The sequence below is a fragment of the Kogia breviceps genome, chromosome 1, assembly GCF_026419965.1.
Source record: "Kogia breviceps isolate mKogBre1 chromosome 1, mKogBre1 haplotype 1, whole genome shotgun sequence".
In the NCBI taxonomy this organism is placed as follows: domain Eukaryota; kingdom Metazoa; phylum Chordata; class Mammalia; order Artiodactyla; family Physeteridae; genus Kogia; species Kogia breviceps.
In genome coordinates, this window is record NC_081310.1 from 14441049 (window position 1) to 14460585 (window position 19537).

Below are 19537 nucleotides of genomic sequence, written 5' to 3' on the forward strand. Positions count from 1 at the left end.
CTGGAGGTTAGAAGGTTAACAAACTTTCCTAAAATGACAGAGCTGACAAATAGCAGATTCAAACCCAGGCATCTCAACCACAGAGGCTGTCTCATCCCCTAGCGTCCCTCTCGTCCTCCTCCAATCTATTCTTCATAGTGTCGCTGGAACCATCTTTTTCAGAGTGTAGATTGAATTCCTCTGTTTAAAATTACTTGATAACTTCCTATTCCCTTTAGGAAAAAAATAAATCCTACCACAGCTTCCAACCCTCCAGTAAGGCCCTGCCTATCTCCCTAGCTTCATTTTACAGCTCATCTCATCTGCCCCAGTCATACTTCATTCTGTTCTTGATGCCTAAACGCTTTTCATGGGCAGTTGTGTCTGCTGAAATGATTTGGATCCACCTCACTCTATGCAAATCAGGTCTTGTGACTTCCTCCCGTCACCTATTCTGGGCTAGTTTAGGTATGCCTGTTAGTTTCACAGCATTCTATTTCCTATAGAGTGCTGAGGAAAATTACAATTAATCTCACTTCCACCAGACTGGAGCCACCCTGAAGGCAGGAACCTCATCTGATTAATTCATCATTGTCTACCCAGCATCCAATACAGTGCTTGTCACAAAGGAGGCACTCGAACGCTGGAATTCACAAAACTGCACCAAATTATTAGGTAGACATTGATCCCCACAAGTACTATATTTAAAAACAAACAAAAAAAACCAGAATTTAGATTAATTACAAAATCTGTATTTTTTCTTATAGAAAAAGAAGGGAAATAAAATATGATTCAAAAATATCTTCCAGTTACTTAAAATTTCTTGGACCCAGAAGGTGGAAATCAACAGTTATAAAATTAGAAATGCATTGGACATTTGGATGATGAAGCAGGCATATGAGGGAGAAATGGTTCTGGGTGGTGTGTGATATGTGTGTTTATGCATATACGTGTATAAACACATATATACGCACATACACATATATACACACACACACGTGTGCATAATGTTACAAGGAATTTTATTGAAACAATGAATAAAGCTCTGGCAAATGAAAATAAGTTGTACAACTGTCAGGATCACTAACTTACATTTATAAAATATCAGTGATATTGAAAGAGAGAAATCACTCTGTGTTATCTATTCTTTAGGGGAAAAACCAAAAGTAATTGGAACACTGTAAAATTCATTTGAGGCTCTAGTTGAAAACAAGCCATTCTTTTACAGCTATCAACAATTAATTTGTTATTCTTCTCCTAGGCCCTGCATATTCTCTCTTAAAAAGTTTCAGGAGGAGTAAAATAGAAAAGAAAGAAGCTCAAAATCTGTGCCATTCAATTCGAGAGAACTAAGACTATCATTTTTGATAGTAATTTGCAACTAGATTCTGCCCTTTGCTTCTCTGCATTCACCAACAGCAATTTGCTTTATATGTGTTGCCAGAAACAGAGTATGGCCCTGACAGTTACTACATATTTTCCTCTCTGACTCACCATGTGATAAAAATCACAAAAGTAGAAGGTTTCTATTTTAGACTCAAGACCATTGTGTCTGGGATTCTATGTATTTTCCCTCGTGTGAAGGTACGTAGGTCCTTAAGGTTCATGATGATGGCATCATTCATGTACTAACAGCTCTCCAACTTGGATAAATTCCCCATTAGCACAGATACTTAGAAGTAGAATTAATTTGGACTTTTTGCAATAGGTTCAAGGCACAGAGAATTCTAGAACAGCTAGGAAGGATTTTTACAAAAAATGATTTGTTAGATGAATCTGTAAAGACGAGGAGTGTAGATTTTGGTGCAGAAGATTGGGTTGCCCAAGTTTGGGAGACAAAAGAAGGGCAGAGAAAAATCAGAGGTATCAGCTGAGAAGAACAAGAAAGGTATTAAAGTACCCAGGGAGGCTGCAACCTGGAGGTTAAGGCTTCAAGGAAAAGACTACATTGGAATTTGTCTTAGGGTTAATTCCCCTCCTCCTCTCATTAGCATGATTATAAAGGTTAATCCCACAAGTATTTCAGTTGCCCTATTTTTAAGCAGTTCTGATTTGGATGACTCAGGTACTTTCCTGCTCAACCATTACTTCCTGCCTTACCTGGATGTGCCTAATTCTAGACCATTACCTCTCCTTTTATGACTCCTAACTATAGAAAACATTTTCCCTTCCCTCCCACTTAAACTTCAGCTCCTGAGTGTAGCTTAAAGATAACTGACCCTAATTTCTTTTTCTTTCTTTCTTTCTTTTTTTTTTTTTTTTTTTTTTTTAAACTCAATAGATTTCTGATCTCCTTCCATTAGCTCCACTTCATCTTCCCCAAGTTCGTGTCTGCATCATTTTTAACTGGTCTTTTGGAGATTTCTTTCCATGGGTGATTTTGTACCACAGTTTTAAAGCACGGTCATTAGGACAAAGGTATTACCTTCCATTATGCAGGGCTGAGAGCTCACACATAGAGAGCCCAAATCAGCCCACTAAAGTTTCTTCTTTTCTCCAGTTTTCTTTCTAACTCCAGTCCCAGACCAGACAAGTCTCATGTGAGAAACAATGTGTTACACGGCAAACGCAAAAAGTCACCCATATCATAAAAGAGTATTGCTTTATCCAGGAGAAGGCTTAACAGCATCCTTAGAGTTCAAAGTCATTAGCCAGGCAGCTGGTATCCTCTCCCGTAGTGGCTATTTGCACAGCAGAGTACCTATCCTGGGCATAAAAGAAGAGCCCGTTTCCTAGCAATGGCCCTCCCGAGGACCGTGAACAACTAGGCTTTGCTAAGGTCTGGAAATGGGAGAGAGAAAACAAGTTTAACCTCTAGGCCTTATTCAGAAAAGGAGGGCAGAGCTGAGGGTAAGCACTAATTATGAGCCATTCAGAAGAAACAATTCTCTTCTTAAACCAGAGAATGGACACCATGTTAAGAGAAAAGTCTAGGGAGGAATTTGTGGCTCGCCTACCCCAGGCAACAAGAGACATATTTGAGAAATGGTTTTGCAAGTCAATCTTTTCAAAGTGAAGTGGAGGAGATGATGCTAATTTTCAAATTAAAATAACAATTTTCCTCCATTTGGTGGTTTTGTATAAAAATCATGCTAAAATTATTATTCATAGATTTGACCAAATGTTAACAAGCGCATAAATAAATATGGTTATTCATCTCAAGCTATCATTTCTCTTTAAACATTTGAAAAACTCATTTTCGATTAGTTTAGATGTATTTTAAATGCCCTGCTCCTGTTGCTTCTTCCTGGACCGCTTCCCCGATTTGAATACCTTGCCGAATCCTATTTTGTTTCTAAAACCCAGCTCAGGAAACACTACTAAGTTCTTTATGTCTCCCAGCCTTCAAGAATTAATCAGTCCCTTCATTTTACTACTTCTCTATCTTGTGCATTTCTAATGTTGCACTTATCACAAATGTGTTATATTTACATATGAGTCAGTTTCCCCTACTAAACTGTAATGCCTTAATATATTTCTGGTTGTATATCTTACAGCAGCACAGGCTCGGGTGTATAGTAATTTATTCAATAGATGTTAATTGAAAAAAAATGGATATATGAAGGAAATGGATAGATGGCTGAAAGGATGGAGGAGTAGATGGACGGGAGGGTATCTGTTACTCTTTACAATTATCAGATGATATCTCTAATACTGAAAAGAAAATGGTAAACATAAATCTGTGAGTCATGAGAGTGGTTAGAAGAGGTAGGGTATCAGGGAGGATTAGTAGGAAATGTATATGGATAAGCACGATAAATTCAAAATGTAATCCTTGCCAGATCAACGGATGGAACAGGGCTTCAGAAAGAAAATATCACTCCAAAAATATGTCTCCAGTTCGTAGAATGAAGGGTAGAATAAGATGCTTATATAAGGGAAATTATTCTATTGGACTTTCTGTTTTATAAAAAAAACCTGGTTTTCCTATTTGAGTATCCATGAGAAGCCTTCATAAGTATATTCTCGAAGAATCAAATCCAATAACAACAAGGAATATAAAGAAGCGCCGCTCTGATTATGTCTCAGAGATTACAGTGCACAGATACACATGTATATTCATAATCCACAGCAAAACTTTTTCTTTGCTCTCACTTTTCTCAGTCTCAATATTTTTCAGATGCATGCTCTAAAGTCTCTGTCCCATGCCATGGCAAACACCTCAAACACTTCTCTAACTTTGTCCATGGAGTAAGCCCATTTCTAGACCCCTCAGTCGGCTCTTCATTACTTGAACACTGTAGCTGCTCACAACTCTGTTCATTTTTATTTTGTAACTATGACTCAGATTCAGCACAACAAATGAAATACCCCAGGACCTGAAGCAGTAGCGAGAAACATGGGTTGAGATGAGTTTGAGCGTTAGGGGGAGGTTACAGACACTTGTGTCTCTATTTCAACCCACCCACCCTCAAATATCTGTTAAGTGAATGTTTATAACAAATAAAGAGTTATTCAGAGGGTTTCACTCTTTCAGAGTGCAGATTCTGGGGTCAGATGGACTTGGACTTGTAAATGGCTCTTCTACTTAATGAGATTCCATTTCCCCTAAGGAAATAATACTGGTCCTTCCATCATAGAAATAGTGTGCATATTAAATGGAATTTTTTTAGATAAAACACTCTTCCAGGGTCTGGCGTACAGTATACACTTGGTAAATATTATCTATTATCATCATTGCAATTTTTACTAGGCAGTTTTCAATAAAAGTGGGATTTTCCTAAAATTTAAATAATGACCTGTCAATATCCCTTTTTTTTTTTCCCCCAGATGTGTGTAGGACTGTGATCTGTATTTCTTATGACAAAATTCTTTCCTGGTGGTTTATTAAGGAAAAGGCTCTTACTCTGTGGTCTTTCTGTGAAAAACGTGCTCATCTGGAAAGGCCGTTTCACCGAACACTGGGGCATGTGTCATAATCGGATCTCAACTTTGATGCACTGATTTTTAATGGAGGATCAGCCATCTAATTCCAATTCCATTGGCAGGGTCTTGCATGCAATTCTGTTTGATGAGCTCATTTCTTGACAAATATGATACGCTTCTTAATGAAACAAGATACTTTATTTTCTAATGGTCTGTATGAGTTATAAAAGCAAACCCAAAGTAAATACCAGAGGGAAGCATGAGGAATTGTCCTATTAGCACGAAACATGTCATGTGAAGCTGTTTTCATTATAAACTGGCCTTTATTTTATTCCAAAGCTGCAGGATCCTCAATAAACCCTCTCTGCCTCTAGTTCTCAAGGACAAGGGTGGGTCACTGGCTGGGGCTGCCCTGACACCGTTCCCTGCCTTTCTTGGTCCGGCCTCTGATTAAGTGCCTGCTGCCAAATGTTATGACGTCATCCAGTCCTGAAAAAACGAACCGGGAAAACATATTCGGTGCTCTATTTATGAGTGTAGGTATGTGCACATTCATATATGTACACACACTGCAAATAATTTTATTTTTTTTATTTTTTTTATTTTTTTTTTTTTTGCGGTATGCGGGCCTCTCACTGTTGTGGCCTCTCCCGTTGCGGAGCACAGGCTCCGGACACACAGGCCTAGCGGCCATGGCTCACGGGCTTAGTTGCTCCGCGGCATGTGGGATCTTCCCGGACCAGGGCACGAACCCGTGTCTCCTGCATCGGCAGGCGGACTCTCAACCACTGCGCCACCAGGGAAGCCCTGCAAATAATTTTAAATTAAAGCATTTTAAAAATACTTGATGGAGGTTAAGCAGCATTCTTAACCTCTTTTCGAGTTATTGAATGGCATATTAAAACCAATGTGGCTCTAATGTACCTTCTAATGTGCACTGCTGCTTTAACAAATTGCCTATAAATTTTCGTTGAATTAAGCCTATTCCTTGTACATTGCTAGTAAGGTTAGGTTAATAATACATGAGGTTTCATCATATGCACCTTCCTTAATGATGCTTTTGACGAAAGTAGGACAAGAGTCCATGTGTACTAGTCTGGGATGGTCAGTGATATTTACAATCACAGATGAAAAAGGCAGGCTGGATGGAGTCCTTGGGCTCCCTCGTTCACCACCACTATCCGTACTGCTCCCTCCACGTCTCGATGCTCGCACACACTGGTGTGCTGTTCCCCGCTGTAGGATATAACCTAGTTCTCTCAGATGTGTTTAAAGAAGTAGAAAGAAAGCTTCCGATTGCAGCAGTGCATTTTAATGTGCCCACTGCAAGGTTGGCTACCGTGAAGCATCTGTTTATAATAGATACTTCAGGATCAGGGTTTCTTTTCTTTCAAGCTAAGTTTCAAGGGCAGAGACGATAAAACCCAGAAAACAAAAGTCAAAGTAGTTTCTGAAGCTAGAACAATGCAGAACAGAAAAAAAAAAAAAAGAGGTGCACAAACACACTTTGACTTTTCCATAGGCTATGCATATGTGTACAGAATACCTTGTGCTGTCCAAAAAATGCGTTAGGTCCTTAGGCCACTAGTGCCTTTCCTCCCTTGCAAGGTAGAATGCCATATCCTCCCTATGTGTAGCTAAAGAAACACTCACAGGCTTGCACTATGCCCATGCCTAAAAAGAGGAAAAGGGCACTGAGGTATTCTGCAATGTACTCATTCGCTAGTTCAGGAAATATATATGGACACCCCACTATGGCAATCTGCTCCTCGCCCTGGTATTGAGCACTGAACAATTTGAGAAAAGCAATGAGACTTACAGGCTGGAGAGGAACAACCTATGTCTGGAAATGAGGCCATGGAGGTCATGGGCATTACAGATCATGGGGGCCATTAGAGTTCATCAACTTTGCTGTTTCCTTACAATGATGGAGAACCAGTTCAGGGTACGGTGATAGGATCTGACCAAAGTCTGAACACATCACTTTGCCTGCATGTTGGAGAAGGATAAAGAGGAGAAACAGGGAGTTCAGGCAGCTATCGGGATAGTCCAGGAGAAACGTGACCACGGCTTGGACCAAGATGGATAAGTGAGGGTGGTGAGAAGTGGTCAAATCCTGGATGTATGTGAAACCAACAAGATTGATTTTGATAGAAGAGACAAGAATTACGGGAAAACTCAAGCATGACTGCAAGGGTTTGATCTGAAAAGATTAAACGCAGAAAATACTAGGGTAATGTTTTCAGTTAAGTTTGGTTGATTGAACAATTTTTCCCTTCTGAAGTCCAAAAAATTAAATAAAAGAAAAAAAAACAGAACAGAAGAGGAAATTGCTGCTAAGGACAGATGTCTACAAGTAAAAGCCAAGCACCTGCAGGTGGACAGGCCAACAATAAGCCAATTGACGCAGGTTTTCGTAACTCTGGGGAAAAAATGAAACTGCAGGCTTCAGAGATTTCGGAAGGCAGGTGTGACTTTCCCCAAACAGAAGGTTTTCCCTCTCACATTTTGGGAGAAGAAAATGAGTTTTCTCTCTAGAAGTTATGCCAGAGGGGGTTTGTCCTCAACAGGTACAGGGAAGAAGTGCTACAGTGAACAGGGCGATTATATGAAAGGGTACCTGTGATGGTTAATCTTATGGGTCAACTTGGCTAGATTTGGTGCCCAATTGTTCAGTCAAACACGGGTCTAGATGTTGCTATGAAGGTGTTTTATAGATGTTCCCAAAACATAAGAACATTAATCTACAGACAAAATGCCCCACTGAATTACCAGAAAAAGTATTTATCAGAAAAGCATCTCATCATGAAATGTTCTGAAATGAGGGATATAGAGATGGTAAAGCTTCTGGAATGTAAAAAAAAAAAAAAAAAAAAGAAAGAAACAAAAATCTAGCTGGTACTGCTAGAAGATAATGGTGAAATAAATTTACGGAGTGTAAAGGATTCTATATAATGGTACAATTTCAAACAGCTATGAGTATGGAATAAAGATAATTTCAGGTGTTCAAAATTCTAAAAAAAAAAATCACTTTCCTCCCTTTTCTCCTTTTCAGAAGCTACTGGAGCATTTGCTCTACCAAATACACAAATAAATCAAGAAAAAAGAACAAATAGGATTCGGGAAACAGGGGATCCACCACAGGAGATGTGAAGGAAATCTTCAGTACAGCTGCAAAAGTAAGACCTAGGATACAGCATGCGACAGAACTATAGATCAACAGGCTTAAATCAGAACAGGAGGATCAGGAGTTCAGATCCTCCCATGGACTAATATATTCAGTGGGAAAAATATACATATATATATATATATATGTGTGTATGCATGTATGTATATACACACAGACATCTCTTATTGGTTCTTTTTCTCTGGAGAACCCTACCTAATACAGATGTCCCTGTTAAAACTCCTGATTATTTCTCATTTCAATTAAACAAACCACTTACTGACTGCATGCAATATACAAGGAATTATATCAATATTGTGGCTATGTAAGTTGCATAATATAATCCTACTGTCCAGATATCAAAACTCAAAGGAAGTAAGACAACTTCACTAGTAAATAAAATACAAGGTAACTTTAAATATGATAATTATTTTCATTAATAGTGATGATCCCCATTCTATATCCTCCTTAAAAGAGAGGACAGTTTGCCATACACCTCTGGAGAGGAGTTTTGTGTCATCTGTACATAGGCAAAAAGCTACTAAGAAACTATTCTCCTAAAAAAACAACAACACTATACCAGATAAATCCCCAAGAGAAACGGGTCAGGAGACCATGAGAATTGAGTATGATTTTTCCAGTAATTTTTAAATTTTTATTTCTATCAGAATTTACGTGCAGATAGTTTTTAAAATCAAATAGAACTTAAAGAGTCAGAATGTAAAATGGCAGCCTGATGCTTCATTCTTCTCCCAGGAATTTCCCCGCCTACAGCGATCACCTTTAACTCCTATAGCTGTTTCCTCTGGCTTTCATTTCTCTATTTCTGAATAACGTACATGTATTGTTACATCTCAACTTATAAAATTTAGACTACTGTCTTTCTACTATAGAAAATGAATATTTAGCTCTTTATACCTCCTCCTCAATAATCCCTTTAGTTGGTTAAATCACTTTTCAGAGATTATCTTATTATGACTACATAAATCTATTTCACAGTTATACCCTATAATATGCTTGATTATATTTCCTTTCTTGAAAAATTTGCCTCTGCTTAGTTTTCTAGGAATCTCTTAGATATTTCTAGGAATCAAAACTCTCCAAATAGAACTCTATCCAAGCAATATATCAGTTTCTTTTTTCTACCCCTGATACTCCTGTTCTGATTTGAGCCCACTGGTCTCTAGTTCTGTGGCACAGCTATATTCTAGGTCAGAATGAAACACTCAATAAATTTTAACCATGGATAATGACTCAAAAGCATATAACATTTGCTCTATTAACTTTTGCTGGTTTATTTACAAAGAAGGTTATATATATCATGGTTATTTGTGCAGGAAACTTTCCAAAATTAGAGATATTAATAAATAGTAAAAAAAAAAAAAAAAAAAAAAAGTCATCTTAGGATATAAAAAATAATAATTGATTTCAATTTGGGAGGATAAATCTGAAGCTGAAAGAACGCAGTACGCCGCAGCTGTCAACTCTCAATAATCTTCCTGTTTTCTGGGATACTTACCACCTTGCTCCTACCTGAAGGAGTGGTCCCCAGAAGCCATGCTTATTTTATGTGATCCTGACACCACTGGCCACAGTGAATTGGCTCAGACATGGCCACCCCAACAAAACTGAGTCAATTAGAATCTCACTCTTGGAATTGTAACCAAGAAGCAGCTAATGTCTCTCTGTATAGCTGCAACTAGAACTGGAAGCAAACTCAGGAGACAGGGGTGGCTATATAACCACGCAGAGAGGAAGAGAGAAGCAGGATGCCTTCTGCAGAAAGAGGCGGAGGGTGGGAATGAATGAATGAATGTATATCAATGAGAGTTTTCTAGTTCCTGAGTCGTGGCTGTGTTGCTCCACATAAGGTTTTATGGGACATTCACTGATAATACAGCTTCCATTTATGTTGAAGCCAGTTCAAATTGTTTTCTGATATTTTACCTCAAAGAGAATTAACTATTCATCACTTCTTTTCTGTCTCTTTGGATTTACTTGTCACACTGACCAATGCCAGGGGAGAGGTTTGGTTCAATTCTAATAAGCTGAATTCCTTGTTATGCAAAACAAGACTTTAGTCCTACCCTTCCCTGGCAGGCAAATCACCCTTCTGAATTTGCATCACCCTCATTTTCACAGGTTCAGATAACTCAGAGCTGATTTTGCTAGACAGGACAACAATTAGTACAGCTGTCTACATTGCTTTAGTAAAATCATATAAAGTCAATGAGAAAGTTATGGATAGGGTCCATCTTTCTTCCAACTGGGAAACCTGGAAAGATGGGTACAGTAGGACTAAACAGTAGCCTATTTTATTAATTTAATAATTATTTTAGATGTTTCTATTTGATGCCAGAACATACAGCTCATTTAGTAAAAACACTTGGTCAGCTTTTATTCAGAAAGTCAGTTCATCATCTGAATATTCGGCATTGTGTGGATGATCAACTCAAGTTTCCCTTTCTCTAGAATATAAAATGTATCCTTGCTTTTCTCATTTCTTTTCAGTTGTTAAAAGGGGATCTACTTCGAGTGGAGAAATTAAATAAAAGTAAGTCTCAGTTATGAAATGTCCGATCGGCTGGCATTCATCTAAAGGGTCACTCGCAAATACAGCAACACAAATATGCCACATAATCTTAAATAAACTAAATAGTTACATCTCTATTAGATAATGATATAAATGCCACAAAGGTGTTGGAGATTCACTTTTTAGAAGACCTGCCCGAGAAGCAAAGAGGAATCACCTGATATGGGATAGAAGGAAAACCTTTGTGTACTGAAAATGTCCCACGTTTCTCCCTTACCTGGTTGACACTGATTACACCTTCTTCCTTGACGATGCGGCAAACATAGGCACTGGCCACTGACTGGGTCACAAATGGTCCCAGGTAACGTCCCCAAGGGGTCACACTCACACGTCTGGCAGTCTTGAAAATTGCCAACGGTCAGATGGTACCTGTGAGACTCACACTGATTACATCGAAGACCTGTTACTCCTACTTTGCAGAGACACTGTCCTGTTGATTTGTCACACAGCAGAGAGCCATTTACTGTCCCAGTCCCATCACAGTTACAAGGCAGACAGAGGAAAGAACTGTTTTGCTGTAGGTAGAAGTATCCCTCCAAACATTCACTGCACCGTCTCCCTCCGACATTGGGATTACAGAGGCACTGTCCTGTCCGAGCATCACAGACGGTCCCAGACCGGGACCCAGCTATGCTGCAGTCACAGGCCTTACAACCGGTGGTGTCCAGTCCATAAAAGTGTTCTCTGCAGGTATCACACTGAAGTCCTTTGACTTCTTGTTTGCACTCACACTGCCCAGAAAGAGGATTGCAGAGTTGGGTCACTGAGCCGTGGAGGTTACACTGGCAGGGCTCACAGCCATCGTCATTAACACTTTGGAGAAATTTAAATCCAAAATCGCAGTGATCACATCTAAGCCCTAAAGAGAAAAAATGTGTTCAAAAAGGTAAAGATGTGAAAACAATTGCACTCAAGCTTTCAAGACAGCTGTAGCGCAAACAATGCTACTGGCCACATTTAATACACGCGTAACAAAATGCTGAGGGTTTCTTTCACAAGTAATGCCAAAGAGGGCTGATCCTATACTCAAAATACGATGGCAATACTTAACTTGCACTCATATACCACTTTATTTTTGCAATGTGCTCTATAAAATGTTATTCATTACTTAATGCAAGGAGAAATGCTTAATGCAAATATGGCTTCTGGTGCACACCCTGGAACTCTTTTCCTCTTTAACAAATATCAGAACTATTATTTTAAAATTATTTAACTATATTAAAACCATTATTCTTAGTTATTTCATAGTAACGAAGTATGTTCATTTAAAAGTTGAGAGTGAAATACATTTTCAAAGCCACACAGAAGAGTTGCGTGTTACCACCCAAGTTATCTTCCTAGCAATCGGCATCCGCCCAAAACGGTTGATAAATGTTAAGCTATAACTATTTTTGTGATAACAGTACACATACTTACTTCCGAATCTCACACAACTAAATAATTACTATAAATAAAAGTTATCCAGAGCAATTATATCTCAATGCTTTCATACACTCCTATATTTTATCATTTTCAATTAATATAAATTAGGCTCTCCGTGGCTCATAAAGCAATCACATTGCTTCTCATATCGTGTGATTCAGAACATACCTCTTTAAGCACTAAGTAAATTCTGCTGTTTACATGACTTCTACTTAAAGGAGTACAAACATATATACATTTTACATACAAAGAAAAATGTTTTATCACCTACGCTTAAATCTGACAACTTTGTGTTGTTTCGAAAAAGAGTGTTACAAGGGAAAGGAATTTTAAAACATTGATTACTAAATGTTGAGAGGCAAAATACTTTCTTTAGCTAGTCTTCACATATCCATGAATTTAAACAAGTGACTATGGGAGGTTGAATCCATTGAAACATTTATTTCAAGCTATAATCGCTTAAAAAAAAACGAGTTGTGAAATAACAGTCAAAAACACACTCAGGAAACCATATGCAGAAAAGCATTTCCTAAGCTGGAAGGAAACGCATAATATGTATGTGTATATATATATATGGATAAAAATTCAAGAACTCCAATGGAAGGCAAGTTCTTTAACAGTGACGAATGACTCACCTAAGGCATATCATTTAATTTCAATAAGGAAAATAAAAAAGGACCACTACTGCTGCACATTTTAAAAATAACTGTATTGTTAACAAGAATTATGACTCATTTTGAACTATGAAAATTGGTCTACATGGATTCACATCATATCAGTTTCAAAAATATGCGCAGCGCTTATTTGAATATGCCATACATATTCCTGACAGGTAATCTATTCCTAACGATACTCAGGAAGGCCTACAGGGCATCACATTCGGTGTTAAAAAGTACAGGCGAGTTAGCACACTTGGCATTTAATTCACATTCTTCTCCCTTTTTACTCTAGATGAATGACCTACTTTAATAAAATTATTGGTGCTAATGTATTTTACTGGTGATAGAATCATTAGTAAGCTTTAACAGTTTTGTTAAATCTAACAGTTTGCTTTCTGAAGCACATACAACATACACTTGTATCTTCTGTTGTTTTTTTAATCATATGAACAAGGTAAAATTGAATAAGGTTACTTGCTAGTCCCATTAGGAAAAGAAAGATATATATATACATATCAAGTTTACATTTCTATTATAAAATGCTGTATGTGCAGAAATAGCTCTAGAGATGGTAACATCAAACTGATGATTTCATCTTCAAAAAGTATGTATTTATTTTCCTGCAGAAAACTACCTGGATCAACCAATAACACAGGTAAATGGCAGGGAGGCCATAACAAATTCTAAGCAAATAGTAAAGTTTGATTCTGTGATCCTTCCTTAAGCTCTGGAATCTAACTACCACAGGAAAGATTTTATTGATACAGAGCTGTAATCATTTGATTGTCCCTAAAGCCCTTTCTTTAAATTTTGTGTTCACAGCTTGAATTTAAAGTATATTTTATATTTTATTTTAACAACAAAGGATGCTGTATGGCTTGAACTTGGAGGACTTCATTCAATATCACAGATAAACCTAAACAAAAGTGTGCTTCTATTTATAAGTTAGTTATTCTTTTCTTTTTGTCCCTGAAAAGTTAGCTTTTGTATGCTTAAAATGCATAAGGGCAAGTTTTGGTAAAGATTTTGATTTAATCTTCTTTAAACCAGAGAAATCTTGTGTAATACTATAAATCTTGTGTAATACCATGAATATGTGCAAGCCCATATTCTTTTTTATTAAATTAAATGAAATACTTGTCTAGCTGAATTGTACAAAATGATGTATGCATATCAACATATATAAAAGATAAAGAATTAGCTTTAGTGTTATATCACAGACATGAAAATGATACTCCAAATGATATGTTCGTATGTTTGTGCATATGCACGTTTGCGGGCGTGTGTGTGTGTGTGTGTGTGTGTGTGTGTGTGTGTGTGTGTGTGTGTGTGTCTCTGCCGGGCATGTTTTTATTATTATAAGGTTCAGGTCAGTGTTAGAAAAACCATGGAAGACTTGGTGTCTTGAATGACAATAGGAAGGTAAAGGTCTTTTTTAAACTTCCTATATGAACCAAGACGTGTTCAGTTACAATCCAAGACTCACTTTATCTGGAAACTTTCCTCTCATAATATTCTCATATATCAAAATTTCAAAGTGCATTATGTACATAGTGCATTTCGGGCACTTGATAAATTTTGTCCTTATATGGCTGTGGTTCCCCTCAAAAATGTTGGATGTAATAAATTGCTATAATCAAATCTAATTTCTGAAAAATACCTGTGGGAGTAACAAACAAAAAAAGCACGTCTTGTATAAAAAAAATGATAAATAACACCAAAGGTAGCTGTTTATTATAATCAGCTTGGCACTGAATTACAAAATTAAAATTATGTGGCCCTTTATAACTAACCCTAGCAATATACATGATCTGTGGAATTATGTTGACTTATTTTGCATTTCATAGGAACAGTTCAAAGAAATATAATAGAAAAAAAATGGAAAGATTTATCACAAAGGACCGTGCAGCACAGAATATTTCGGAAAAAAATCCATTTATTTTGGTCTATTAAGAAAACTAGCATGGAAATGATTTGCTTAGAACTCATTAAGTGTAAAACATTTTGAAAAAGTGCTAATTTTCTAAAAGAAACATCTATGCAGTAAGCAAATTATATTTTTCTATGACTTATTAGTATGGGACCATGTGAACTAATGCATCTATGGAATAAAGAAACTTCTAAAGGGTTGATTAAACTAAGATTCAAGCTGTAGCTTGAGAGAATTATTAATTTAGTCATTTTTAGACAGTTAATTTCATCCAAATTTTTTTTTTTTCCCAGCCTGCCTTGAGCAAGGAAATTTGCTTTACTCTTCAGGGAAGAAAAAAAATAAGAGGATTTTATTCCAGATGGTAATAGAGATGTGACTGCAAACTTCTGCATTACACATACCAATAACATTTGCTTTGCACTTGCACTGGCCTGAATTTGGGTGACAGGTAATATCTCCATCCACTGTCCCAGAGGCATTACAGTTGCACGGAATGCAGCCATCAGGGTCCCATACTTGTAGGTTGTAGAATCCGTTCTGGCACTGATTGCACTGTCTGCCAGACACGTGTCTCTTACAATTACACTGGCCTCCGATCTAGAGAAGATACAACATTTTGTAGGATGATGAACGTATCTATTTTTAGATAATTTGCTCATTAGGTACAAGACAGAGAGGGCAGGGAGGGAAAAAAACTTTAAATGTGAAACAGACAAGAAGGTAATAAGGTATTTCCCCTCCTGACACAGAAACATGGGAGAGCTCCAGCAGGGTGAATATATAGAACTGAATGGAAATCAACCCCATCGAAGCCAGTAGTGTATGACTGAAAAGGAAGTGGAATTAAGCCTTAAGCACCATTTAAAGAAGTCAAAATATAGTCATGGGGAGACTGAAAATAGAAAAGGGCCAGCCGTTAATTTAGTCTTTAATCTCCACCTCTGTTTTATTCCTCTCATTTACTCCTTGATCCAAACTTGTTCTGAGCATGCCCGGTGCCTCAACAGAGGAAGGATCTTTCCATAATAATATCATCCCACCAAGGTTTTAACAATGTTTAAAATAAAGTTCTTAATAGTATCCATTTATGCCTCCTGATAATGACCCTAATAACATTTTTTTACACAACTCTACTCTTAGGAATATTTCAGCATATTTATGGTTCATTTTTATTATGAATTAATCACATCAAGTATATTTAACTGACTTACATTTTGGTAATAAATGCAAAAAAGTTACTTGTTTTAGAGCATTGTCAACTAAAATAACAGCTGAACAAAGGAGGATTTTTCCTCTTCAAGCTGCTGTTTGAGAATGAAAATACATAGACTATATAATGCTTATCTACTCTTTGCATAGATAATGCTATGTTGGTTAAAGAAACAGCGAAAACCTTTCACTAGGGAATATATACATATAACACGTGAAATAAATCTGAGAAATTCAATAACAACTTCGGACTTTCACAAGAGATGTGAATACAGACATCAGATCTCTCATAAAGTCACTGGCCTCTCTCCCCATGATTTCCTTCCACCCAGACTGAATCCAGCATGCCACATTTGGAGGCAAGATTATCACAAAGGGAAGTTACCTACCTGTGGAAAGACACGGTTTGATTTACCTTTAACCTCAGGGATATCCAAAAATATCACATGAGGTTGGGATTCAGTAACAAAGAGGCAGAGAAGGGTTTTTTAATTAAATAGTTGTTAAAAATCTATCACTGCCTCAATTTTCCTCATCTGGAAAATAGGAACTCACTGGAATCGTTATTTAAGGGTAAGATAATGATACAAAATGCCTAGTACTCTGAAAAATAAAGGTTTATACATGCACGATGGAGTTGTAGACAATAATGCACATCAACACCAAAGACACATATAGGTGAGAAAGATACGCAAGGGTTGTGACCTGCCCCATAGTGTCTGGCTTTGTTTCACACCCACACTCTCACCCTGCCCCGTGGAAACCAGATTATGACTCAAAACAGCTATTGGATTTGGTCTGCAAAAATAAATGGCATTTATGGACGGGTATAAGTTACTCCCAGCCATGAAAATCGAATAGACCTCTGATTACATACTTATCACACTTCAAGTCCATTACCATTTAATGAATCCCCTATTTTTTTGCTCTTGTTTCACATATGTTAGTCTTGTTCTCCAGATGGCAAACACCTTCAGGAATTGGACATACTTTATATTTCTCTCAAAGAATAACCTTGCGTACATCCCACATGTAAAGAGTACTCTTTCAAAAATCTAGAGCAAGAAAGAGTGAAAGGCTAAAGAGAAATAAAGGTGTATTCTGTGCTAAAACTTTATCTTCTATTTATTTTGTTATATTCTTATTCAAATGTAAGGCATGTATCACACCTGGAGCTTCCCTTCCTCTTGAAATCTAGATAAGATTGCGGGGAACCCTCATTCCACTCCTGCTGAAGGACAAAAGTTCTCCTTCAGTTTTTAACATTTCCCTGTGTACTGATATTCTCATGGCCACCCTGACCCTAAATTTCTGCTTCTTCCATTCGGGAATCTTCCTGCCACCTGAGAGCTCTGCCCTGTATCATTCTAGACGTGAAACTTGAAATTTCAGAAGAGGAGCTCTCATTTTTAAAAAAGTAATACATTTTACTAAAGATTTGGGGTGCAAGAAGAGTGAGAACTTGACTTTGCAATTTATAATATCTATTTAGTTTCCCTACAACTAGACATTGCCAAAGGCTTCTGCACCCCAGTTAGTCACCATTTAACTGTCTTGTCTCTCCCTACTCCTCACTCCTCCCTAATGTGTGTCTACTTTTCCTCTTTACACCTAACCCTTAGTCATCTTTTACATAGATCATCTACAAAGTGTTCATCATTGCCTTGATTTGTGCAACTCATTGGTCTTATGGGGTATTTTTTTTTCAGTAAAATGAAATATCTCCATATGGGAAACTCGGCTGCAAATAAGATAACACAACTTTACTCTTATTTCATTAACCTAAATGTTTGCATAACGGATATAGCCTATAATTTCTCTATATTAGCCATACCTTAAAATGTGGCTTAAAAGTAAATGATAAAAGGCTTTATAGTTTATAAATGAGTTCATTGTAATCAGTTTCTCAAAATTCACCTGAAAATACATGTTCACTTCTGTACAACTCACTGTAGATTCTCTCCCTTTTATGTGAGGGAATATAAATCTATTCACACTCTAAGACCAATTCTTGTCCACCAAGAAGTAGAGAGAAGAGTGTGACTCCCTCCCTTTAAAAATACACTTCAAAAAAGTCAGATACAACACTTTTCTGTTTCCATGCTATTTGATAGAATACTTCTAACACTAACGCCTCGGTTGACTTATTTGATTTTATCTGGCCAATAGTAAGTCAGCAAATACGATGCAAGCAGAAGTTTGAAATGCTTGCAGACTTGGAGTTGATTCTCTCTAGCTGGGCTTCGAACCCTGAGGCCACCTTGTAAACAGGCTCGAGCCATCCTGTTGGAGGATTTGAGGACATGTGGAAGAGAATTAGAAGCCCCAGCTAGTAGCCTCTCCTATCACCCCAGTTAACCTTCTGCTTGACAACCACTAGACACGTGAGTGAGGTCTTCCTGGATCATCTAACTGCCAGCTGACGAGCTAGCTAACCACATAAATGAAAGAGCTCAGGCACGGTCAGCCAAGCCAGCCCAGACCACCGCTGAGCCAAACCGTAGAATTCTAAACCAAGTAAATGGTTTTCATTGTTTTAAGCCACCATTTTAGAGGCAAAAGTTAACAGAAACAATACCACTGAACAGAATTTAAATTACATTTCTATACATAACTGTCAGGGAGGCTGAGAAATATAGTTTATTCTCTATGATCACATGGCCAAATAATATTGAAATTTCTATTAGTAATGTAGAAGGAAAACAAATAATGAGGTACAGTTACTGTTTCTAACAACAAACAAACATGTTCATACTTTAAGCCTGAGAAATTTTCTAGCTCTTTAAGGCTTAAAACACAATCTTGGTTTTGTAAGTTTTGGTCTTGCATGCTTTCAGCCACATGAACAATGAGAGAAACGGGATGCCCCTATGAGCTTTAGTTAGAAACTCGAAAATAATTTTGATTAGCCTGGCTTGGGTCATTTCTTTTCTTTTTCTAGTTTCTTAAGGGGAAAGGTTTTTCTTTGAATTTTATTCTTTTCTAATATAGACAATTTAGTGCTTTTAATATCTTACTAAGGACTGCTATATCAGCATCCCACAGTTTTGATATGTTGTGTTTTCATTTTCATTCAGTTCAGAATACTTTCTAATTTCCCTTTCATTTCCTATTTGACCCTTAGGTTATTTAGATGTGTGTTACTTAGTTTCCAAATATTTAGGGATATTCCAGAGATTACTCTGTTATTGATTTCCAATTTTATTTAATGATTATGGTCAGATAACATACTTTACATGACTTGAATTCTTTTAAATTTATTGAGGCTTGTTTTATGGTCCAGAATTTGATTCATTTTGATAGATGCTTTGTGTAGATTAGAAAAATAAGGCTTCCCTGGTGGAGCAGTGGTTGAGAGTCCACCTTCCGATGCAGGGGACACAGGTTCGTGCCCCGGTCCGGGAAGATCCCACATGCCGCTGTGCGGCTGGGCCCGTGAGCCACGGCCGCTGAGCCTGCGCGTCCGGAGCCTGTGCTCCGCAATGGGAGAGGCCATAACAGTAAGAGGCCCGTGTACCGCAAAAAAAATAAAAAATAAAGAAAAATATGTGTATTCTGCTGCTGTTGAGTGCTCTATAAACGTCAATTAAGTCAAGTTGGTTGACAGTGCTGTTTTAACCTCTATACTTATGATTTTCTGTCAATGTGTTCTATTAATTATTGAGAAAGGGCTATTAAATTTTTGCCTACAATCTCGGATTTTTGTATTT

At 37.4% G+C, this 19537-nt stretch overlaps 1 protein-coding gene across 1 annotated transcript in view; it reads right to left on the reverse strand.

Moving 5' to 3' along the window:
• The window catches only part of USH2A (usherin), an 833496-nt gene that overhangs the window by 625533 nt on the left and 188426 nt on the right, over positions 1-19537 (reverse strand). Inside the window, exons 12-13 of the mRNA XM_059039022.2 lie at positions 15020-15215; positions 10822-11463 (exon numbers count right to left, since the gene is read on the reverse strand). Of these exons, the coding sequence (XP_058895005.1) occupies positions 10822-11463; positions 15020-15215 (838 nt within the window). The remainder of the gene's footprint in view (positions 1-10821; positions 11464-15019; positions 15216-19537) is intronic.